Source organism: Chanos chanos, chromosome 14, assembly GCF_902362185.1.
Source record: "Chanos chanos chromosome 14, fChaCha1.1, whole genome shotgun sequence".
Lineage (NCBI taxonomy): Eukaryota > Metazoa > Chordata > Actinopteri > Gonorynchiformes > Chanidae > Chanos > Chanos chanos.
Window position 1 is genome coordinate 3,582,938 of NC_044508.1, and position 24,059 is coordinate 3,606,996.

General features: G+C 41.0%; 5 protein-coding genes across 5 annotated transcripts in view; 3 read left to right on the forward strand and 2 right to left on the reverse strand.

Annotated features, from left to right (window-relative positions):
• Positions 1-65: 65 nt before the first annotated feature.
• Positions 66-2,888, reverse strand: pebp1 (phosphatidylethanolamine binding protein 1). The gene is made up of 4 exons (XM_030791912.1): positions 2,681-2,888; positions 1,492-1,601; positions 1,178-1,278; positions 66-688 (listed from the first exon to the last, which is right to left on the reverse strand). Exons 1-4 carry the CDS (start codon positions 2,813-2,815, stop codon positions 471-473), a joined length of 564 nt encoding a protein of 187 aa, XP_030647772.1. The 5' UTR covers positions 2,816-2,888; the 3' UTR covers positions 66-470.
• A 2,064-nt stretch (positions 2,889-4,952) lies between these two features.
• On the forward strand, positions 4,953-10,692 carry vsig10 (V-set and immunoglobulin domain containing 10). Its single transcript, XM_030791737.1, has 8 exons — positions 4,953-5,274; positions 5,993-6,298; positions 6,897-7,181; positions 7,577-7,861; positions 9,313-9,426; positions 9,753-9,765; positions 10,175-10,314; positions 10,622-10,692. The coding sequence occupies exons 1-8, from the start codon at positions 4,953-4,955 to the stop codon at positions 10,690-10,692; spliced, it is 1,536 nt and encodes a 511-aa protein (XP_030647597.1).
• A 630-nt stretch (positions 10,693-11,322) lies between these two features.
• wsb2 (WD repeat and SOCS box containing 2) lies at positions 11,323-15,130 on the forward strand. The gene is made up of 9 exons (XM_030791507.1): positions 11,323-11,561; positions 11,729-11,891; positions 12,018-12,211; positions 12,495-12,626; positions 12,845-12,945; positions 13,288-13,475; positions 13,932-14,027; positions 14,375-14,488; positions 14,768-15,130. The coding sequence occupies exons 1-9, from the start codon at positions 11,528-11,530 to the stop codon at positions 14,973-14,975; spliced, it is 1,230 nt and encodes a 409-aa protein (XP_030647367.1). The 5' UTR covers positions 11,323-11,527; the 3' UTR covers positions 14,976-15,130.
• Positions 15,131-15,431: 301 nt separating this feature from the next.
• rfc5 (replication factor C (activator 1) 5) lies at positions 15,432-21,099 on the reverse strand. Its single transcript, XM_030791508.1, has 11 exons — positions 21,053-21,099; positions 20,437-20,501; positions 19,421-19,557; positions 19,004-19,083; positions 18,818-18,891; positions 18,192-18,351; positions 17,678-17,759; positions 17,445-17,574; positions 16,925-17,002; positions 15,765-15,819; positions 15,432-15,528 (listed from the first exon to the last, which is right to left on the reverse strand). The coding sequence occupies exons 1-11, from the start codon at positions 21,097-21,099 to the stop codon at positions 15,432-15,434; spliced, it is 1,005 nt and encodes a 334-aa protein (XP_030647368.1).
• A 2,240-nt stretch (positions 21,100-23,339) lies between these two features.
• ksr2 (kinase suppressor of ras 2) overlaps positions 23,340-24,059 on the forward strand; it is a 64,866-nt gene continuing 64,146 nt past the window's right edge. Inside the window, 1 exon segment of the mRNA XM_030791678.1 lies at positions 23,340-23,516. Coding sequence (XP_030647538.1) covers positions 23,340-23,516 — 177 coding nt within the window.

Sequence of the window (24,059 nt, forward strand, 5' to 3'; positions counted from 1 at the left end):
CAACTCCTACAGCTGTGTATTTTCTTATGACAACAAAAAAACAAAACAAAAAAGGAAAAAAAAAATCGAGTAAGATGCTTTAATATTGCATGCACTTTAAATTTTTTTTTTTCAGGTTCTTGAAGAAAGCATGGAATCTGTAAAAGCTTTTAATTATATTTGTAAATAAAGTGCTCACCACAAAAGTGTTTGTGTTTTCCAAGAATGAATGTATTTGTCATATGAAGTTCACCATTTTCCTATATTGCTTGTTCAATAAGTTCAGTTAGTTAACTGAACGTCACTCGGTAATGACAAAGCCTGTGCCTGTTCACGGGTACAAACACAAAACAGGGAGCAGTAAAGTAACGCTACATGTTAATACTGAAAGTTACCTGCTAAGGTTTAAGAACGAAAGGTTAGCCAAATGTCAGGAAAATAATTACTTGGTTTTGTTCCATAAGTGCCACTTAAGAGTTCTTTTTTTTTTCTTACTTTCCAGCCAATTGTTCGTAAAGTTTTGGGACATAGTCGTCCCACTCTGCTTGGTAGCACGTTCCTGCCACGGGCGCTCCCAGGCTGTACTTGTTGCGAAACTCTTGGATCTTGAATTTGCCGCGGTTGTCGCCCGAGCGGTTTGTGAGAACCGGCTCAGAGCATTTGACGTCGCCTGGTTGCTCGTACACAAGCCACACGTAGCGATGGAGACCTAGGGGAGAGAGAGAGAGAAGCGCGCGGAAAACTGGTTAAGATTTGCTCTTGCTGGGTACATTAACGAGACGTCTGGACAGTCAGCCGTTCGTCTTGTGATTGTCCAAGGTGCAGAACTCAACTCAGTGTTCATAAGCCCTCAGATTCCTTGTCCAATCTTAAACAGAGTGGTTCAGCTGTTTGTAATTAACGTAGAACGTTTAGACGCTCAATCAATCAATTAGATTTATGAATTATGCGTAGAAATAGACTGCTACATTGTACAATACACTGCCGAAAACAAGCTACACTGTCAGTCTGCTCTTTTCCGAAAGGACTTCATTACAGGACCACTGATCCAGTTTTATCCTCTCCAAATTTCTCTCTGCTCAGGCAAATCTTATACTGTTGAGCAGCTTCAGTGTGTTTACAGTCAAGCACCTCATAAGGATAGCTATTAAAGGGCATCACGATACGTAAACAGTCTATTATGTGCGCCTTTATTTACCTGTTCCTTTTGGAGGGCCAGAGCCGACGTAGTCAGACATAACACACCCACTTGAAATGTCATTTCCTTTCATGTTAACGACCAAGAAATGATGCCATTCCCTGCAGCAGAAAAATGTACAAAACCACATTGCACGACGGATGGAGACAGAATGCATTTGGTACATCGATATCCATTTTGTATTAACAACATTTACAACACATAGCCTAACAGCTCAGTCCACCCTGTATTTGCTTTTTATGGGTTGACATCAACGGATAGAGCCGCGCGTAATTTGTGATGATTTACGGCAATTAACAGATGCCGAGACGTACCGGAATTTTGGATCCTTCCTGCTCGGCGCGTCCGGATCAGTCAAAGCCAACGTATAGAGCTTGCTGGGGTCGCAGGCCTCCCATTCAACTGACGTGGGCCGGTGCTGCACCTGTGAAGGAGTCAGTATAGCACTGAGTATCGCTCGTATTCATGCATGATTTAAAACGAGCAGAGTTTGTCGCCGTTATTCTGAATTAGGACATGGGTAGGTGACCCCGTTGGTAGATGACTCCGATACCACTCTGACGGAATTAGGTCACCTCCAATTCAAGTTTATTAAAGCACCTACTTTGCTATTTAAAGGCAAATTAGAACCGTAATGGTAAGTGAAACAAGTGCGTTTGAGTGAGACGAAGGCAAAGACCCAGCCTACTACAGGCCTGTATACCCCGTGGAAGAGGCTGCCCACACCCACACCAGAACGACTATGACCCCATAACGTTCAAAAACTACAAAACGTGAAGCGTCGTTAACGTTAGATCAAGCCTCCCCTACAGCACACTGTGACGCAGCGTTTTGTTTTCATTAGTTTGTTTCACTGCATAACTGGGGCAAACAATGCCTTTTAAATCACGTGAAATCTGGTTAACTCTCGGAACTTAATCAGGTTGCTCTTGTCGATGTGTCAAATTTAAGTGATCTAAACCTATCGACTTCTTCATGTCGTCTCACTCTCATTTTAAAGCAGTGGTTTGGGTATCACCAAATTAAGCACAGTGTACTGGCATCGGGTGCCGCCCCCTATCCTAACAATAGCGAGGTTCACAACGCACTTTACACAATAAAAGTTGGACTTTTGCATCATAAAACTCGAAAAATGTAACATGCGTGGGGTAACAATTCGTTGCTCAAAATATTACGAACGGAAACCGGCCCAAGTCCAGCCCGTGTTAGCAAGGACAGAAGCGCGGAACTTTCTGGTGCATTTCGGGCGCAATATCGCTTACGTTAGCTCTTTGAAACTATGCCAGTGAAGCACTGCACGCGCAATGTTATAAAGATGGAATACGCTGCTCTCGTGCAAAATTTCAAATCTTTTCACTGCAGCAGCATTTAACTTGGCACATATCACCTTTTTATATCTCACAGCACAAAAATGCACGCGAAGCCTTGCAGCCTCACATGCCAGGACTAGGGACCCTGGCAGACTCACAGCACATGCCGTCTCGTGTGAACTGTGCAGCTAACCTGGGTTGGGGTAAGCACTTTTCCGAGCTCGTCGATTTCAAGAGAGCCATATTTTACAACGAGAGGCTTTGCTGGTTTCTCTTCCACTTCGTTCAGGGAAAGAGGTCCAGTCCACTGGCTTAAATCCACGGGCATGGTCAGTGTCGTCTACCTTTCGGCTGCAGGCCCTGCACTTGCTGTCAGGGGGGAAAGTAGATAGACAAAGAATGTAGCGTGTAGCGTGCTCCCTCTAGTGCTTGCTGATTAAATCGGGTCCATCACCTGACCAACCTCCGCCCTATGATTGGCCAGAATACCCATCAATTTACTGTCATACCTATAGAGTACTTAGGCTGCGTTCAACGTGACTAAACCGTTTAAGACAAAATTAACCAAGGCCACAGCAACAACTTACTGGGCGACGAAACAGATAGATTGATTTATTATTTTATTGGTTTTGGCTGTGTTTATGTTGACCCTTAAGACAATATATTTAGTTATATTTTATGAACCAAAACGATAACCCGCAGGATGATTTGGTAACTGTGAAGTTTTAATGCATGAAACGGTCTAATCAACAAAACTGACTTTATTTGCCACAGAAACACTGAGCAGTGAGCAGTACAATGGAGCCTTGCCTTGGTCAAGGTCACTTACTTAGTCTTAATCCTTACAGAAGCAATGAAGCCATAGTAGTGTTTGCCGTCACGCCCTTGTAATAATAATGACTACAGTCACTACCAAAGTAGTGATATTTTCTATAACCCCCACCGATACAATGATAACTAGAACTACCATTAGGCTGCATTGTGAAAAATCTGTAGTCGCCAATAGGGAAACTAATTAAAGTAACAATTATTCCTGTAGTAACCACTGACATAGTAGCTTCAGGTGATGTAATAATACATGTTTTACATACGACCGATGCCAGAATAGTATCTATTACAACAGACATAACGGGTGGACAAACAATGTAGCCTCTGCATTTATATTTATTATGTAATAACAGTATTGTTATTGAGGCAATCAGGGTATCTAATGCTTGTACTGACTTAATAACAACATCTATAGTCACGGATCATAGCGCCACCATGCTCGTTTGATATTCTGGTTTACGTCATAGTGCTACCGATATTCTGCACTGAAGCCACACTGGTGTAGTACCAAATGAGGTTATAATTTTACATGTAGCAACAGCTAAGGTAATAGAGCTGTATATGGTTATTACTAATGAAGTAATGGTGTATAGGCCTACAGCCTATGATATAGGTATAGGATGATATCCACTGGCATATCTGTTTTGCTCATAATATCTGCTCTCACTTAGGTCACAGTTGTATTGGCTGGGATGAAAAAAAACAATCTATTTACTATTGTTTAAAGCACAATATATGTGTTGGGGGGGGGGGGGGGGGGGGTAGTTTTCATTGACAAAACAAAAAAAAAAATCCACGTGTGAAAAATCCGCATGTAACCGGAGAAATGTTTACGCTCACTCTTTTTTTAATTCAGAACGTGTTAAAACCTAACTGCCCTAAAAAAAGACATAAAGTAATGCAACAGTTCTAGAATCAGAGCCAGTAATCTTTAGATGCAGAATCTGTCCGTTGATGGCTGGACACCTGTAGATTCGAGTGGTTTTGTTTGTTGTCACTCGTGCGAAACCTTTTTTTTTTTGTTAGATCGCACGCCTGCACACTCACTGCTAAGCGCCATAAGACAGGTGGCGACAACTTTACCTTTAAGCGCAGGTGAAGGGTGTGGCGGGTTGACAAATCGGTTTCCGGTGAAAACCTGCTCTCAAACAGGTATGGGAGCAAATCTGACTTTGTCATTTCACAGAGATGAAACCCTCAGTGCCCGAGACGTTGATAGTCATGGTAACCGTCGGATAGTGTATAAATCTTATTCATATGTTTTTAACTCTGATTAAGTGTTACTCGCATGTTCACCATGATACTTTTAATGCCGTAATCAGCATTTTTCGTACATGCTTTCGCGCTGCGTGAACACACTAGGTTGTCAGGTGTAAGCTACTTCGGAAGCGCTTCACTCTCGGGTCAATTCAGACTTCCAGTTATGGCAGGGATTCTTGCTGTTATAATTTTGCAATGTCTTCTAAACTATCATTCAGGTAAGGTAATGAAAATATACTCTTTATTCCAATAATTAGATCCTAAAATAAATGTTCTAATAATACATAGTATGATGTTCTGAAACCTAAAACGTTATGTAGGCTACTTTTATCATAGACCGAAACCATATACCACTCTCATTTTTATCTTCTCTGCTCATGCAAGGTGTGGCAGAGTTGGAATTGGTCGAAACGAAAGTTGGAGAAGTTGGAAGCGGTATTTTGCTTCCATGTTATGAGAGTTCGGCCAACGTGACTCCGTCCGTGACACACTGGCGGAAGAATGGAGTAGAGGCGGCGAGTTTTAATCATTCCTCGGGGGTCAAGCCGCCAAACACGGGAAGTCATTTGACTGTCATGGACAATGGGAGTCTGAATATCAGTGGACTAATGACTATTGATGAAGGAGAATATCAGTGCGTTACCGTATCAAAGGATGCCACCGTTCAAAATCAAAACAGCTTTCTTTTACAGATTGCCAGTAAGTTTTCATAAGCATATGGTGAGATATTGTTTTTTCATTTGTGTGTCCCTACCATCTATCCAGCTCGTTGGAAAATGTGGTTTGGGCCAAGGCGCACGCATGCGTATAATGCAGTTAATTTAGGGTTAGGGACGGTTAGTAGGTCAGTATTGAGATCGAAATGTGACAGGGAGGAGAGAAAGTTACAGATCACCGAATTGGTTGTGTCACACGCTAGTCCGATCGCGTTGAGGAAGAGGAACCCTCCCAGAAACTGGTTCTTCTGGATTGTGTACGCAAATAGGCGCATTTACCCCCCCCCCCCCCCCCCCCCCCACCTAAAACGTGTTACCGATACTACAACACACTAGACAAAACATACAACTTCTTATGTATGAGTGACACAAAGTGTAGAATATGACTACTGAAGCCTGTTAAGAGAGCTGTTCGGGATTAGTAGTGAATTATTCATTATTTACTTTATGTTTTCTTGACACTTGTTGCACTTTCTTTGTTCTGTTTTTACTGTCAGTTCAGTTTTCAGCTGACCGGTTTGTAAAGGTTGTATAAAGTTGTTATGACTCTTTTTGTATCCTGTGCAAATCAAGTTTGTATATCACAAAAGAAAACAACGTTCTTCCTCTTCGTAACCAATAATAATAACAACAATAATAATAATAATGTACAAACATATGATGTTATATATACGCCAAAACATGTTTGTTTGATGTTCCAGGCGGACCAGCCAGTGCAGTTATAGACATACAGCCGCTGTCTCCTCTTCCCAGTGGAAAAGCGTTTGTTCGGAAGGGATCGACCGTTTCCCTCCACTGTTCAAGCTTGTCTTATCCCTCACAAAATCTGTCATGGATCTTCGAGGATTCTACACCAAATAACCACACACTGGCATCTGGGACAGGATCCCAGCTTCATTATGAGATTCCCAACATTCAGCCAAGCTCTCAGGGAAACTTCACATGCAGAGCACAGAATTTTCTCTCCAAGAGGACGTCGTACACAACCCGGGAGCTGCTGGTCTACTGTAAGACAGTCCTTGTTTACGTGAAGAGGAGTGTAATGTTTGATCATGATTGTGCATGATAAGGTCTGCAGTGCGCACAGTGGGAGTGTAATACCACGTAATGGTGATACATTTACGCATGCTGCCTGAACATTATGGATGACTCACAATGTATATGTGTTTTTTGCCTGTCGATACAAATATTGAAATTCTCTGTTTTGTTGCAAAAAGTCTTCCTGCTGCACTCTTAGTTCTAATGTTCTTGGATGTCTTGGACAAAATGAAAAAAAAAGGTAGAAACTGCTTAGAAAATTATCCGTAACTCTTAAGAAGGGAATGTTATGTATTCATTTAAGTATTTAGCTAAACACACTTACAAGAAGCAGCTTAAAGGTCGTCATTCTGTCTTAGAGTTTACACAGCTCTGGAACAATGCTGGGGTTATGTGTTCCACTCAAGACCGTTCAAGCAGTGAAAACACACAAGCTTTAAAAAACCCACTCTTTTCCTCCTGCTGTGGTTAGGTTTCAAATCTCACATTACCAGGTCATTTTTATCACCTCTAAAACACCTTGTTTTGGGTCACACTTCCTTTTTAACCACCTTTTTCTTTCTTCAGATCCTCCTGAGAGACACCCAGATTGCAGCTGGAGCATAAGTGACGGATCTGCCCTGGTTGTGTTCAGCTGCAGCTGGCAGGGGGGTTATCCCGCGCCAACGTTAACCTGGCAGAACGAGACGGTCACGGCTTCCAAATTACCAACGATTATGTCGTCTGGGACGAGCGAGACCCTGGAGTTGACTTTAAACCGCTCTTTGCTTTCTGACGGGCAAAACCTGACCTGCGTAGGGAAACATGTCGCTCAAAACCTCGGGGAGGAGAAGTCGTGCTACTTCACGTTAAGTAAGCGTCAAAGCCGGCCAGATGTTGAACAGATGTCTGTGCTTTTTTTTATCTCTTATCAACAGAAACATTAGGGGAAAGTGTCTAATTTTTACTGACAACACCATCAACATGACTTGATTCTGTTTAACATGTTATAATATTACGCTCTGTTTGGTAGCGTAGCATCCTATTACCCAGTCATCTAGATGTCAGCCAGTCATAAAACACGCCCAATGACGCGACAAAGTGAAGTCTAATATGACATCATTTTATGAGAGTACGTGTTTCCTGGGAAACCAGGCAAAACCGGGACAATAAAAATCACATAATTACTGAAAATGTAATAGTTTTAAGTGCGCTGTATCACAACTACCAGATACTGAACGCCTAGATATTTTTTGTTCTGTTCTCAGAGGCTCCATACCCTGAGGGAGAACCAATGGCAGCAGCTCTTGAGGGCAGCAACGTCACCCTCACGTGTACGGAGTCCACTTCTGTTCCTCCAGCCAAAACCAGATGGGTGAGGGTGTTAAAAGACGACTACATCATGAACAGCTCAAAGTACATCTTATCTGAGATGGGTCCCGTTTTCAAACTCACCATCGTGAACGTCACCAAGGGAGACGAGGGGATGTACTCGTGCAGGAGCGAGAGCCCGCTTGGCGTACGAGAGCTGGACGTCTTTCTGAACGTCAGGTGTAAGTGGAGCTTCTTCACGAATACGATTCGTTTTTATAACATTGAGTTTTATGGCATGTCATGTCGTTTGATTTGAATCGGTTGGTGGTTGTCATTTGGTGTAATGAGGGACAAGGTGACAGCTGACTCTCTCACAGAAACGACGCTTAGAGCCAGAGCATGATTTACAAGCCACATTTAGACTGAAAGACCAACAATCCAATGGAGCATGACGCTCTTGCTGATTGGTCAGTCTCCTAAACTGAAGACTCGTGTCCTATCTATGCAAATAGAAAACATCTGTGATGTGTTTCTATAACTGGCGATGCAGAATCAGTGGCCCCCTGAATGATGGATCTGGAGATGAGAAATTGTCGAATCTCATATTCATAGTCAGAGATATGTAGGCCAGGCTTGGTGTAGATCAAACAAATCTATTTAAATATTTTAAAACCACACAGGTAAGCAACAAATATAAACGCTGTGGGTATGTGAGAGTACAGGAAAGTAAAACAAAACTCACAAAGCACGTATAAAGTGTTTGACAGGTATTAGACATATAGAAGTGATTTTATTTAAGAATAGAGCTACATTTAGGGATGTCCAGTCTTTCCCTGCCACGTGAAGTGCTCAGATTCTTACCCAGCGTCAACCGTCATCCTGTCATACACGGTGCCACATGGCTCTCAGACATCAGTGATGTAAACACTGTCCACAGACACTTAACTTAAATAAACAAAGAGCAGCTCAGTGAGGTACTTTTGCTTAGTGTGCATAAGACAATCCATAAAACAATATAAAACACGCAGCCACAAACAATTTGCGGGTGTCCGCATTGTTCTGTGGTTCCAGACAGTTCAACTGAATTGACGGACCATGTCCGACAGTGTCTGCGGTGACTGTCTGTGCCCTGATTAGTGTAATAAACGGGTTGGAAAAAGACTGTAATGACTTTATGCTACTTTAGATTGTGATGACGTTACGTGAATTAAACCGGCCAGGACCAGCTGAGACATCAAATATTTTTGATATGCATTTGTGAATTCTCAGTCAGATGCAGTCGCTGGATTCTAGATGCTGGTTGGGAAAGTTTTATGACACGGTTCGATAAGTTATTCTGAACTGGCCTGTTGTTTCCCAATGCATGTCTTAAGATTCAGTTTTGTTCCGTATAACTAACGTAACTGATTGAGCACAGCTGAAGTTCAGACAGGCAGATGGCTTCATCTCCACAACCGGGATTAGGATGAACTAAACTGGGTTTCAGTGAAAAACATGAAAAGGCCTTGTCTAGTGCACAAAACCCTTTTTTTGTTGTTGTTTTTGGAATGCCCCCAGACCAGTTTTCACCCTGTGGCTGTTCACATGAAGACACGTCTGTTAAGAAACTCCTCACTGAATGTATTGTGTTACTGTCTGCATGAATTACCTTTTCAAACCCAGTTCACATACAGCTTCCCTCTTTTCCCAGCCTCTGCTGTAAACGTCGGAGGAATTGTTGGAACTCTGATTTCTATCCTAATAATCGGAACAGGGATTTTCCTAGGCATAACGGGTTACACGCAGCGTGACAGAATTTGCATTGGTGAGTCAAGCCACAACCCTCTTCCATCTGTCCCGTGTAATGGCCTGCTCTCGGACCAGAGCTGTCTTTTATCACACCCAAAGAATTTAACTTATACCTACAGTCAATTATAACACCCAGTTTAGATTTATTTATAACTCAGCTGATAAGAAAGGCTTTGAGAATTCTTAATCCAGGCCATTAGTCAGCATTCGCACAGAGCATATAATAATGATGACATCATTCTAAAAACATAACCAGTGTGTGATTACGAACACTGACACTGTGACTAATTCACTGTTTTTTTTTTTGTTCGTTTGTTTTTCGTTATCTCATTCTTACTACAGGTTTGGGATTTGGGTAAGTGTCAGCCCTACATCATGCTAAAATGTTGATATTAAGTGATGTTCCATTGAAAATGTTGAGTTTTGTTAGCTGTTGTTTTTTTTTTTTAGGCTTTTGTTTGCCTCCTCCTTTTTTTTTCTTTTTTTTCTGGACAAAATTCAGGTGCGAGATATGTGACCTGCCCAGAAAGTGTGACCACTGATCAAGAGAACAATGCCTCCTCATGTTTTAGCTTTATCACTCATCCTCCAGCTATTTCAGTGTCTGTTTGATGTCTTGAACATACTCATCTTCAGTATTACGTAACTCATTCAGACAGGCGATGCATACTTAACATAACACAAATAAGTAACACACAGTTGACATCATGTTTAGAAATGCCTTCCTTTTTTTTCTTTTTTTCTTTTCCTCCATCTCGATCTAGTCGCTTGGAAGACAGGAGTGATGTCATAAGCCTGGTCGAATCTGACGAGGAAGAGATTTTTCGTGACGCCGTGCCCAGATTACCCCCCCTGCCGGACGGCCAAGCGACCACGCTCGTGGAGATTCACCGCATACCTTCCAGTAAGACCAGTGCACCCAGCCCACCGCACCTCCATCGGCTAATAAACTGGGCCAGCGCAGTGTAGTTCAGTTTTAATTGTGTGTATTTACACTTAACAACAACAACAACAAAAAACCCATCTGAAAACATGAACTAAGCTAATCCCTGCTGATGAAATAAATGTCATTAATTAATGAAGTGTTGGCCTTTACCAGTGCATTTGGGTTTTAACAGTCGTCCTGCAGTTTGTGAAAGATTACGAGCTTTGTAAATGATTTTTTGTACTCATGTGCATAATCTGAAAGGTTTTGATAATATCGTTTTCAGTCGGCCATGATGATCAAGACAACACAGACCAGAATGAAGAACAACAAGAGCAGCTGGAGCCAGAAGTATAGACACTCATTTTATTCTCACATACAGAGATTTTTCTGAAGGAAAAATGTTTTTGTGAAAGGCCATTTCAGTGGCCATCCTCAGTAGAAGAAACACAGAACAGAAAAGCCTCTTTCTTAAATCCTGCTGTTAAAGTTTCTTTTCTTATTGACAAATGGACTTTTTTTTAATAATGTAAAAGCAATAAAAGACAGCGGTAAAATGTGATGAAATCCTGTGAAATTATAATATGACAGTATGTGTCTGTGTGTGTTTTTGTATGTATGAATTTAAAAATAAAAGAACATAACATTTACTTAACAGCATAAGAATTTAAATTGTTTACTGAGTCTTGTGAGGGGTGAAAAAATTTGTGTATCATAATGTGTTTGTTTTTTCAGTATTAAAGTTAAACAGATACAGCCCCCCCACCCCCCATTACATTATTTTTTAACTTTATTATATAGAATTTTCAAGACAACTAAATACAGCACCCTTAAACACATTGTAGTCGGTATCATTTGAACTATTCTTATAATTCATCCTTACTACGTGTCGTAATTAATACCTATGTCGCGGCGTTCCCTTTAAATGAACTGTGTTCATATTTCGCAGTAACCTGTGGCCGACTCTGAAGGAGTGTTACAAGGACAGAGAGCAAGATCTAGAAATTGCGTCTTGGGGCGTTGCTATCTTAAACAGGAAACGCCTTCCGTGCAAGAAGCGGAACGCGCTTGTCATTTTCAAGTCATAGTACAATAATGTAGCAACGCCTTTAGAATTTAGTTGGCGATAGGAGCTCGTTCGAGTGCTCGTGTAACACTACAGATCTGTGGCTGGAATGCTGGAACTGGCAAAATGTGTTCAACTGAGAGAGAGGAAGAACATGACGGTAAGTCGGAATCGTCCACAAGATCGATATTTTAATACCTTTATGATCTTTTTCGTTCTGAACTGCGTAATAGGTCGCGCCTTAAAGTTGACCGTCATCAATGGCGTTGCGTCTGCCTCGGAGTTTTTAGCATATTTGTTGACTGTAACCCATTGCTTATGTGACAGACGAATCTTTTTGGGTTTTAAAACCCATCCATCCTTCTGGTGTGAGAGGAACGGCTGGCTGCGAGACCTGGAGCGTGGCTTTCTCTCCGGACGGATCCCACTTTGCGTGGTCTATGGGCTATGGAATGGTCAAAGTCTTTGATTGGCCACTTCCAACAGATGAGTATGTTTACTCTTTTTTTCACTGCGGCGTTGCTCACCACAAATGCCGTCTCACGTGTTCTTATGAAATATAAATCGAAAAACGGAACCATTTTTGTACTCCTCAAAATTTTCATATTTATCTCAGGGGCGAATGCATCAGCAGGTGCTCTTCTAAGACACTCAAGTGTGAACATTTAATATGGAGCTTGGCGTTTGGACCGCGGCTGTCAAACGGAGCACGTGAGATGGGACAGGTATCGTCTCGAGCGGACAAAGAAAGGTTGCTTCTTGCCACGGGTCTCGACAATGGGTCTATCAAGGTGTGGATTGTTTCAACTGGTAAGACACATTAATCGCTGAGCCGAAAGAACTTTGTACTCACGTACAAACCCTGAAATTCTTTAGACTGATTTGTAAGAGTTTGAATAATTTGAGTTCGCACATACTTTGGGTTTGTGTAGCATACATACGTTGTGTTTATAATTTGTTTATACCAGAAACCTAAAGGTATGCAGTGACACTAGCTGATTAAAAAAAATAATAATAATAAGATAAGTAATATTTGCTTTTCTGAAGTCTTTCTAACGTAGAAAATGGACACCCCCCCCCCCCCCCCCTCCAGGTAAACTGCTGTATGAGCTTCGTGGTCACGAGTCCATTGTGAGGGATCTGGCCTTTGCTCCAAACGGGAGTCTCACACTTGTCTCAGCCTCTCGTGACAAAACTTTGAGAGTGTGGGACTTGAACAAAAAAGGTCAATACTTTGTCTCGCTCTAACTCCTTCATTTTGGTTGCCATCAAACATGCTTTGCTACATAAACCTGTAAATCGTATTGATTTTGTTATCTTTATAATTCTGGTGGTTCTGAGATTTTTAAGTCTCATTCAACTGCATCTTTTTAAGCATTAGCTCGAGAGTAAGTGAATAACTTTATTGTTATTGGTTGTAAATGTCCATGTGACTCTCGTCAGGTAAAGAGCCTCATGTCTTGGTTGGTCCCACTCACTGGATATTCAAATGCAGCATCTCGCCCAATAGCAGCATGATCGCGTCTGTCTGCAACTCTGACTCTGTGAGTTAAAAACCCTTTTTTTCCCCCCTTTTTTTGAGATTTGGATCCTCTGTCAAACAGATATACAGTAATTAATATGTTTTGAATAGGCTGGCCTACCATCATTTGACCAAAAATGGCTTTGAAGGAGCTTCTTATCATGTTTAGCAGTGCAGTTCATTGACCTCCACCATGGGAATCCGTTACATAATAAGTCACAGGGTGTACTAATTTGACCCTGAGTTGACTATAAGTGTTGTAAGATTAAAAACTCCCAATAAAACGAATGTACAAGTACACAGTTGTTGACATCCACTCATTATGTTTTTCTCTTTATCTCTCTCTCTCTCTCTCTTCAAACAGAGGGTTTATCTCTGGAGTCTTCGCTCCTTCACGTTTATCAGGTATCTGACTTACAATCAGCCACGTACCATGATATCCTGTGATTTCTCTGCGGACGGAGCGCTGCTGGCAGTTGGCTCGTATGACTGCAGTAGCTGGGTGGTTGACCTCTGGGACCCCTACACGGCAGAACACGTAGCCAGTCTGAGGTTGGAGGCTATTCTACACCCGGGACTCTCTCACTGCATTTACTCAATGAGCAGACAGTCGGTGCTCAGTTGTATCAATAGTGCATAGAACGATCAGTTCACAAAAGAATCTAGCACAATTTCTAAAAGAATTAGAAAATTCTGTCCTCTATACATGGTGTCCACACAGTAGTTACACGTCAGATCAGTGTAAGAGCTTTAAAGAGACCAAAAGAGGATACCCACAAAGGTTCATTTGTGTGCGTCTTAAGCCTCTACACATTATACTAAAAGCAATGTATATGTCAAATCAAGGTAGACCAAGTATGGCCTACTGGGATAAACTAAGATTTTGATGTGGTGTTTTTCTTTACCAAGAATGAAACAGAATTGGTTTCTTTATCGCCAGTAGTAAACCCACAATTTCACTGGTGAGAATATATTCATTTTTTTTCTCTCTCTCTCTCCATCCCCCAGGGACTGTGATATGTGTGGGTACAGATTTGAGAACCTGATCAGAGCTCTAAGTTTCTCTCAGGAGGGTTTACGCCTAGCGTTAGTGACGGACCAAAGGTGCGAAACCTCGACGTTAATCAGTGCTTCCAGCTTAATCCTCAAAAGTAACAAAGCGAAAGAAATATTCTTCTAAAATACTAACACACAAAACCAGCTAAACATTGGCCTTTGTTTCTGTTGACTCACAAACTTGTATTGCCGTTTCTCATTGATTCTGCCTGCTTAAATATGTTACTTATTTAAAACGAGTAAAAACAGACGTGTTTAAACATGCCCTCCTCGCTTCCCTGAGTCATCAGTACTAACTGGGTTTTCCATGGCCCAGCAGGGGGCAGTGTTGCACAGGAATACATCTTTTATAAACTCTGAAATGCTGACGGTCACTGTCACTCTCTCCCTTCTAGAGCCTTGCAGATTTGGGATCTGGAGCGGGACCAGTTGTTCCAGCAGTATACCCAACGTGGAATCGACGCGCTGTGCTGCACATTCCATCCAAAAGGGGGCACTATCGCCGCGGGGTAAACATCGCACACCAACACAAAACAAATCTCAAACTCTACTCACATTTACTGGAGAAGCCTTTATAAAGGAATTAAACAGTTTTTCACGTTTGGGTTTAATGCACTGGTCATGTTATAACCAAATCCACTGTAAGATTTCCCTGACATGTTGTTTTAGCACACAAATATTTACCCATGTTTTTCATCGTTTAAATTCTGTGATCTGGTAAGCATATCAGTGCGTGATCCCTGTCTGGAAAAAGGTGAATTGAGTAACTTTGGTGACTTTGGTGACAGGACCAGGGACGGCCACGTGAAGTTCTGGAAGATTCCGCGCTCCGTACCCAGCCTACGGCACCTCTGTCGCTTTGCCCTGCGATTCTCCTTATCAACCCAGCAGGTGGAGGTCCTGCCACTCCCCAAGAAAATCCTAGACTTCCTCACCTACAGAGACGTCCTGAGACACAAAGTCTTGCGTTGCAACAAAGGCTGCAGTTCACCATGAGTTTTGTTTTGTTTTTGTTTTTTTTTTCTTTTTAAAATCACAGACCACCCCATTGTTTATATCAAAAATTAGTTTTAATGTTCATTGAAAAACAAAACAGAGCAGGACCAAGTGAAGATGTCTTGTTTCAATGGTTTGGGTTATGGTTTTTCGGGGGGGAAAAAAAAAAAAAAAAAAAAATTGATACCGTTCGCCAGCCATTTACTTGTAATCAAGACTAACTTAACATACAGCCTTTTGGTGGACGTTTAGAAAAAGTTGAGGTCGTTATGACGACGAGAGATGCACTGTAAACTTTAGAATGCACTATTACTGCACTCAGAGCTCGGGACTCTGGCGTATTTTCACTGGATTTGAATGTGCTGCTCGGTGTCAGCACAAGCCAAGCACTTTTACGTGGTCGTCAGCTGTCAGGTTGAGTCTTCCCGAGTTCTCTTTGCACACTATGGGCTGGGTCTAGCCGTCGCTGGCCACTATGTCTCGCACTGCCTGGAACGCTGCTACCATAGAGCTCAGCTGGATCTTCTCGCTGGTTCCGGAGGCCAGTCTGTACCTGTCGGGTCAGAGACACGTGGACAGAGGGTCAGAACCATCAGAAATCCCACTTAGTCGACTGTCACGTGCAAAACGTCAGATGGGTGTACATGCGTGTACAGGGGGGAAATAAAACCACAAAGACCAAATTAATGGGTTGAAAAAGAAAAACTGAAACCACAAACACTAATGTGAGGGGTGGGGGTGGGGGTAGGGGGGGGGCAAAAACAGAAACAACCAAGACGCTGCACTTACTCAATGTCTGCCAGTTTAACGAGGAGGTTAATTCGGATTTTGGGTGGAAAGTCCACTGTTGGGCAGAAAGAAAACAAAACAAAACACTATGTTATAATGTACAATGAAGATGATTCAGAAAGCCTAATTTGTCAGAATTAAAGCAGCACCGATTCAAAGACAAAAAAAAAAAAGAAAAGAAAAATGCGACAGTCCCTAAAGTTTCAGACACGTCGATAGATCAGTATGAGCATTGACAGAGAACATTCCACGCCCGTGTAAACCACATTTCTGCAAACGGAACAAGTGTGAACGATCAGAAGAAAGCATGAGGGTGAACACAAACGAGAAAGATTGCATTTTACTCCTTTTATTTTCTTCTCTGATCATTTAACAAACTTAACTCTGTTCAGCACTGGATTTTCTTTTTTGTACTAGGTGTGACTGTTTTTTTAGAGCTTTTCTAATACATTGTTTGTGTATTGTTTATTTTTATTATTTAATTGTCTTGAAGCAGTGTATATTTTTGTATATTAAAGACATACTTATGTTATAATTTAACACGCTGAAATGTTGTGATTCTTTTAAATAATCTCTTTGATAAAACGAACCTAAAAAGATTTGATTAATGATATAAAGTAGGAATTCAAGATGGTTTAACAGCAGCAACAACAAAAACAAAACAAAACAAAAAAACCCCTGACAGATTTCCAGAAAAATGCATAAAGCATTTGAAATCCACTCAGCAAGCAGTGAAATGCTCCGCGCTCCACCACTGGGGAGACGGTTCCTCCTACAACGAGAACAACCGGTATCCATGACAACCACGTGGGATCTCCAGGGAAACCGGAGTAAGAAAACATCTCCAGTCTCTATGCAGATGGTGTCGGCCTGGGGCCTAGGTCTTTCCCGGGCTCTGAGTTTCCAGGATGTGGGATATGAGTGAGCAGCATCTGAGATCCGTTTGTTTTACAGATGAAAAAAAGCTGACAGCCTATCACGTGATACGTTCTCCCGTGCAAAGTCACAGTACTTACTGAATTATCAGAGCAGTCTGAATATCAAACGCTTTCACGCAATTCACGTGAACAAGCATTTGAAAAGTCAGCGTGTGTGTTTGTTTAGTGTGCGAGATCCAAAACCAGGAGGCCGTTTTCGGGCGAGGGGGGACGGTTTCTTACCTCTGTGGATGAGCAGATGGACTTCTGTCAAAATGTCGTGTAACGCCAAACCTTTCAGTGTCTTAAGCTGAAGGATTTCTGTTCGACGCTCGTTAAGGCTGTTAACAGTATTCACAATTCAATAACAATAAATACCCTGAAAACAAATGAACGATCTTTATGCTTATTAATGCCTTGTTCAAATATTCTAAAGCAATTTTAATACAAACATCAATCAGAGGTGTATTAAAGACAAACAAAAAAAAAGATTCTCAGCGGTTAGAGAGAGAGAAGAATAAAAAAATGATGTGCTTTAATACCTGCTCTCTCTCTCACTCAAACTTACACAGTACCGACATCTACACAAGAATAGATAGATACAAAGATTTTCAATTGGACTGAAGTTTTTTTCTTGTATTTTCAATTAAAATATATCATGTAAAAATATGAACATGACAAAGTAACTTCTAAATGAATTTAAGAAAACATTTTTGCCAGGTGCAGAAAAGGAGTTTGGGCCCACGGGCAGAGGTGAGGATACGGTTATAGGCCGTAGTGAAATCCTTATTCAGGGCCCAGTCCAGTATGTTAGCGATGTCAGATCTGAGTGGATGACCCGTACAAGTGTAAACCGTCTCCTCAGTCACCTTTCCATAGGCCATAGTGGTGCTCTTCAAACAGCAGAGAGAGAGAGAGTAACAAAGAATCAGTCAGTCAAATCTAAACAATAATAAACACAACTTGTGTAACACAAACACACACACACACACACACCTGTAAAATATTCAGTGATCTCCTCATATCTCCGGCTGACAGGGTCACGACTGCTTTCATACCATCTGGTGTGATGTCAATGCTGGGAAGACATGAAGAAGAACCTAATCAAATATTAATAAAGATCTGTTTGTCCAAAAGGGTATTCTTTTATGTGTTTTGAATGTGTGTATATGGTTTTTCAATTTACTCGGTAAGGACCGGTGAATTACCGTATTAAAAAAACAAAACAAAAACAAAAACAAAAACAAAAAAAAGAGAGAGCAAGCCCTGAGCAAAGTCAGACATGAGTGTCAGCGCGTACCGGGTGACTAGCGTGAGTGTCAGCGTGTACCGGGTGACTAGCGTGAGTGTCAGCGTGTACCGGGTGACTAGTGTGCATGGGTTAATGGCAAACCAGCACCAAGTCATCAGACACAAAAAACCAAACCAAACCAAAAAAAAAAAAAAAAAAACCAAAACAGAAAAATGTTGTTCTTTCGGCAATTGACTTTTTTCCCGCCATTATGCTCACTTCTCCTGCTGGATGACATGTTCCAGCCTGGGGATCATCTGGGCCTGGGAGAGCGGGCCGAACCGGAACCGCGTGCATCTGGACTGCAGAGCCGGAATAATCTTGGACAAGTAGTTACAGATCAGACAGAACCTGGTGTTTTCCGTGAACTTCTCAATGACTGTTAACAGAGAGAAAAAGCATTACATCCAGTGTAACTATCCACCCAGCCAGGTACTATGTTTTCAACTAAACATATTTACTTAAACAGTTCTAGTACTGTCACAACGTTTTTACAATATCGTAACTGTAACAATAGCGTTACAGTAGTGTAACTGCAATAATAGCGTCACAGTAAGTAACATTCCAGTTCAACTGCTGTATATTGTGTTCCACTCTACTACAGTATAACAGGTAAGAGTGAATTGTTGATGATATTTGGTAGATGCATCCCTCAGAGCTGTTTATTCATGAGTGAACAGTTACTGCTCAGTATCGTGATTCATATCGGTCGTGTCATGTTTATGTAATAATATCATCTTGCAGACACTGGGGGCCTTCCATGGTAATGAATGAAAAGCCAAATGTTCTTTGTGTCAGTAGCCATTTGGTGCACAGCAGGTAAAGCTAGCAGAGCAGATGGCTACCTCTCCTTAAAGCATTCTGTGCATCCTGGGTCATAGCGTCAGCTTCGTCCAGGATAACCAACTTAAAACCTTTCCTGCAGAACACAAAACACACACACACACACACACACACACACACAAATTAACAAAGAGTGCTTTACCGTTCATTCATTCACTTATCTGCTGATGGGACGTTTTGGGTCCTACTTGAATATGGTTCTTGTACTGGCAAAACTGAGGATCGGTCCTCGTACCACGTCAATCCCCCGGTCGTCAGAGGCGTTCAGCTTTGGGACAAATACACTCCATTAGGTACATTACATTCAGTCTTCATCTCCTAATAGTATTTCTCCAAATGCAGAGTGTATTTAATGTAATGTTACCAATCTTTACAATAAGAAGTCAATCTTTATAATAAAAATGTAAAGGAAGTTATCTTGCAGGAAGCATCAACAAACAGCACTAAATACCAAACTACAAAAGCATTTCATACAAGTTGTCTATTGTTTATTACAAATGTACACATCAACAGCAATGACCCACTATTCTCTACATATCAGGCCAGCTAAATTATGCATTTACTGGTATAGCGTTTTCCTTTGTGCACATATATAATTTGTCTACCTCTAGGACCATGGAGTTGAATTCTTTGTCCTTGTACAGCTGTTTAGCACAGGCTAAAATGGTTGAGGTCTTCCCTGTTCCAGGGGGCCCATAGAACAGGAGGTGTGGTAGGCGATCTTCATTGATAAACTTCTGAACTTAAGTGGCAATTTAAAAAGAGCGAAAAAAAAAGTAATTTGTTAAGTAATAGTCATCTGATCAGATGAAAACATCTGGGCATTTCCTGGCGGTGAGCACTAGCCTAATCGCTAGATACGGGGAGATAAGACTCTCACATTTGAGTTTTAAGTAAGGTTTTAAGTCAAAGAGGTCTTGTAAACCATGATGATGTGACCTGTGTGATTTAGAGAATGTTTGGTCTACAAAAGACTTCATCTCCACTATTCACAGTCTCAGCATGCTCCATCAACTCACTCCTATACTATTCATTTCAAAATAAAAGTCTAGTTTCCTAGCAGTAGCACCAGTATTACTATTCCTCCTCCTCCTCCCACTACTACTAATAATCATAAAAATAATGTGAAGTTAGTAACACATTCACAGACTTCTGGAGTAAGGTGTACAGTGGTGAGGTTCAGATACACTCATAGCCATTTAAATAACAGGCAGAAACCCTGACATCTGAACTGAAAAAGCTCTACTTCCTACATCATTATTTTTTCTTCTTAGTATTAGGTAAGAGATCGAAAGAAATGGTGTTAGACTTGTACATGAACGTAAATTCAAACTAATGTTAAAAATCATTTTAAAAAGTAAGATCAGCAAGAGAAGACACTTGTTGTGTAGCTTTTCCACACCTGAGGTGCCTACCACGAAAAATGACGACTGTTTAGATATAACTATATCCTTCAATTTGGGAATTCTCAAACCATGGACAAAGGTTTTATTCTAGTCAAACTTAAAGCACAGGTCCGCTTCAACAGCAGAACAACAGTTCGATCCGAGTTAAAAAAAAAAAAAAAGTCTCCAACGCTATACTGAAAACCACTTCATATTCATTACTGCAACAAACTTACTGGTTGACAGAATGTCTTGATGGGAAATCAAATCATCCAATTTCTGAGGTCTGTACTTTTCCACCCTAAAATCAACGACAGCAAATACATTATTGCAATGCCATATTATCAAAGTGACATTTGTGATTAGCACATGGATTCGAGACCTAACAGCGACTTATTTGCAACGGCAGATGGGCCTATAGCGTACAACGATACACTCAGTTCTAATTACAGTAGTTGGTATCTTTGGTCTTCATATTTAACAAATGCAGTTTAAGGTCGTTTTAGTTTCATTCTAGGTGATACGGCACAGACGCAAAACTTACAGTCCGCGCAAGCACCACTTAGACTTGTACTGTAGCCTCCAACTCACTCCTCGACAAACGTATTAGCACCCCGCATGTTTTTATTTGTATTTCGAGATAGTTATACTGTTACCTGAAACCAAAACCATTAAGAAATATGTTCCCCTCAGTGAAAGGTTGAATAATCAAGTCGTGACATTACCCCTGTCACTGTTGTTCCCTAAGACTGTGGCCAAGATTTCTATTTCGCTAGAAGCTAGAAATCAAGGGACCACACAATAGTCAAAGCAATGCATTACCTAAGGTGCTGCAGAAAATTAAAATCTTACCACGGCAGATTCCTTGCTTGTAGAGGTGTTTTACTGGTTGATGCCATTTCCTAAATAATATTGAGCTGATTTGCAAACAAATAAAAAAAGTATCTCCGAGTGTAGAGGAGGTCGTATTGGCGCGCTTTCTGTACGCTTTACGACCTAACAAACTGTTTGACGACATCTTCTCATCCAATAGTTGGTGATATTTTGGAGGAAGGTGGGGTTTAACGAGGAAGTGATACAAGTACCAAAATAAAAGTTTTGTGTAAATGAGAAGTTGTTGGAAATGAGAAACATACGAATATTTCACTTTAGGATGGTTTTAGTATTATTTCAGTGCCTTTCTTTGTCCTGTTGTCATTATCACTAGCATACTGCGGTGTTGAAATCCATGAATGGTGACTCAATCTAAAAATTTTGAAAATAATACGTAGTGTTGTGCAGTTATTGCGGGAAATTAAACATCATTACAGCAAGTTCGCTGAAACCTGGCATAGAACAACGGAAGCTTACAATTCCAAATCAAAGCTTATCCAAATAAAACAACTGGCACAAGTTATCTCAGAAAATGACCCGGGGCTGAAAGCGTGCGCGCGCGCGTGCGTGTGTGTGTGTGTGTCAGAGAGAGAGAGAGAGAGAGAGAGAGAGAGAGAGAAAGAGCACTGTATGTGACCACCTGTAAACATTATGCAGTAGGAAAGCTGACAGCTGATATGCGTATTGTGAATATGTAGAAAACACTCAGAATAACCAGTAAAGAGATTGTTTTTTTAAATGGTAAACCACACAGCAGAATTATTTCTTAAGAACTTTAGCTCAAAATTAACTGACAAAGAAAACATTGAGGACCAGAGTCATGATGTTGATCTCTGTTGTGATGGAGAAGGATCATTAGATCTCAGTCTCAGTGGGACTTCACCAAACACAAATAAAGAGGAGCCCAGTCGTCAAATACTGCAACAACCTCATCAATTAATTCATATGGATATGGTCAACTAATTCACCAGGTTTATATTTACTGGCAGTATTTGGATATCTGTATTAAAATCTTTCCTCTGCCAGTCCAAAACACTTAGCTTCTAAAGACACCCTGTTTTTTTTTTTTTTGTAGTTGTTGTTGTTTTGTTTTGTTTTGTTTTGTTTTATCACTGATGAAGAACCTCAAATCATATGTAGTAAATAAAACCTGAGGGAAAAAAAATAATATTTGCAAAAGAAGTGCCATAAAAAAATCACCAAATAATCACTCAATTAGTTCTTGCTACAGAAAATTCAACCCCATGGCAATTTCATTGTCCTAAATTGAGATATTTCTGTTAGTCCCAGAATTGCGGGTTATGGGTTATAAAACTGGAGCAACTCCCTTTTTTTGGCTACATCAGCACTCTGCCATGCTCTATAGGCATTTGTGTGAATATGACAGTAAAAATATTATAGGCATTCAAGAGGACTATAGACATGATTTATTATCTTTAGGACTGATAATCATCAGAAGGCAGTTAACGAATGGTTAAGACAAGAAACTGCGTTATACGGGTCTATATCTTGTCAGTACGTCAACCATACACTTACCATACAAATGTTGTTTGGACATTAAACAGCTTAGTTTATTACTAAGCATAAGACTGGTGGTGGATTGATTCTAGGGGTTGTTTGAGTTCAAACAGTGAGCTCACTGCATTGATGCTTATCTCGCGAGAGCTCCGTCCGCCTTTCTCGATGCCTTCGCTGCCTCTGTCGCCCGATGCGATGCTGTCGCTATTGCTGTGGATTTGATTGACAGGAAACATGTCGGTGTGGTGGGAACTCGCCGGGATGCAGCCTATGGCACAGAAACGGAGTACCTGCATCCAATCCAGACATCACCTTTAAAATTATCACACTGAGATGTCTCTTATTTGACCGTTTTTTTACCCTTACGATCCCCGTAACAAAGATGCGCCGATTTGTTTTTGCAATTTACTAACGCTCAGTGGATGTAGCGGATGCCCGCTTGAAGATCTAAAATTAATTGTCGCCGATATTTGTGTATTATGCTAGAATCAACCCGGAGCATCAAATACAGACTGTACTACCTTGATGAAAACACAGTCTGGATGTACAAAAACGTCAAAAATGGAGTCGCCTTACACGTAGAATCTCGTTTTTAATTGTCATACAAATACCCGCGCTACTTATATCTAATTTGTCACCACTCGGTTTTATTTATTTTTATTTTATTTATTTTTCGCTTTAATCAAAGTGTTTTGCAATAGCACTGAGGCGGGTTTAACTAAAAAAAAACGACCTCTGCTCGCAAATTATGGACGAAGAGAATATGACAAAAAGCGAAGAACATCATCTGAGTTTGCAAAAAGCCTTGCAGCAGTGCGAACTGGTGCAAAACATGATTGACATCAGCATTTCTAGTTTAGAGGGTTTGAGGACCAAATGTGCAACATCCAACGACTTGACACAAAAAGAAATACGTACTCTGGAGGTAAGCATTTGTTTGTCAGTGCGAAAATGGCTTTGCGTCTGTTGAAACATTGAAACCATTTGCAACGGGTTAGACCATTTGTCACAATCTTATAGATGTAATCGTCGCTTTTTAAGTCTTTGCGACGCGAGAAAGATGTTCAAACGGCATCGTATTTCTCTCTCACGAGACTGTTCATTTATTGCTATATCTGCCGTTGCGTGCAGTGTAATAAATTAAGAAGCGCGAGCTGCAGTGAGCTGTGAGCTTGCGCATTCTGCAGGTGGTGGAAAAAGGTAGCCCGACCACTCAATTTTCATCAGATATCCACTGCTAACATGGACACCCAACAGGCCTTTTGTTGACACCGTATCACAGACGGTTAGCGCTTTAATCTCGCGGCTTTGAGACCAGTCGCCTATCCTGTGGAATGAATTAAATATATCTGCTTTGATATCTCAGACCAACTCTTACTCTAAATTGCGTTATGTAATGATGCTAATGTCCCAGATATTTTTTTGTTGTTGTTGTGACATGGTTGCACTTGTTTTGGGTTTTTTTTTT

Excerpts from the sequence above, each read along its gene's own strand:
- pebp1 (XM_030791912.1), bottom strand. The coding sequence starts at position 2,815 with ATGCCCGTGGATTTAAGCCAGTGGACTGGACCTCTTTCCCTGAACGAA. Across the intron at positions 1,602-2,680 it reads AAGTGCTTACCCCAACCCAG|GTGCAGCACCGGCCCACGTC; the intron begins GTTAGCTGCACA and ends ACTCCTTCACAG. Across the intron at positions 1,279-1,491 it reads AGGAAGGATCCAAAATTCCG|GGAATGGCATCATTTCTTGG; the intron begins GTACGTCTCGGC and ends TTTCTGCTGCAG.
- rfc5 (XM_030791508.1), bottom strand. The coding sequence starts at position 21,099 with ATGGCATCAACCAGTAAAACACCTCTACAAGCAAGGAATCTGCCGTG. Across the intron at positions 18,352-18,817 it reads ACAGAATGCTTTAAGGAGAG|TCATTGAGAAGTTCACGGAA; the intron begins GTAGCCATCTGC and ends CTCTGTTAACAG. Across the intron at positions 15,820-16,924 it reads CCATCTGCTCATCCACAGAG|TGGACTTTCCACCCAAAATC; the intron begins GTAAGAAACCGT and ends TCTGCCCAACAG.
- wsb2 (XM_030791507.1), top strand. The coding sequence starts at position 11,528 with ATGTGTTCAACTGAGAGAGAGGAAGAACATGACG. Across the intron at positions 14,028-14,374 it reads GCGTTAGTGACGGACCAAAG|AGCCTTGCAGATTTGGGATC; the intron begins GTGCGAAACCTC and ends TCTCCCTTCTAG. Across the intron at positions 14,489-14,767 it reads GGGGGCACTATCGCCGCGGG|GACCAGGGACGGCCACGTGA; the intron begins GTAAACATCGCA and ends CTTTGGTGACAG.
- vsig10 (XM_030791737.1), top strand. The coding sequence starts at position 4,953 with ATGCAAGGTGTGGCAGAGTTGGAATTGGTCGAAACGAAAGTTGGAGAA. Across the intron at positions 5,275-5,992 it reads CTTTCTTTTACAGATTGCCA|GCGGACCAGCCAGTGCAGTT; the intron begins GTAAGTTTTCAT and ends TTGATGTTCCAG. Across the intron at positions 7,862-9,312 it reads CGTCTTTCTGAACGTCAGGT|CCTCTGCTGTAAACGTCGGA; the intron begins GTAAGTGGAGCT and ends CTCTTTTCCCAG.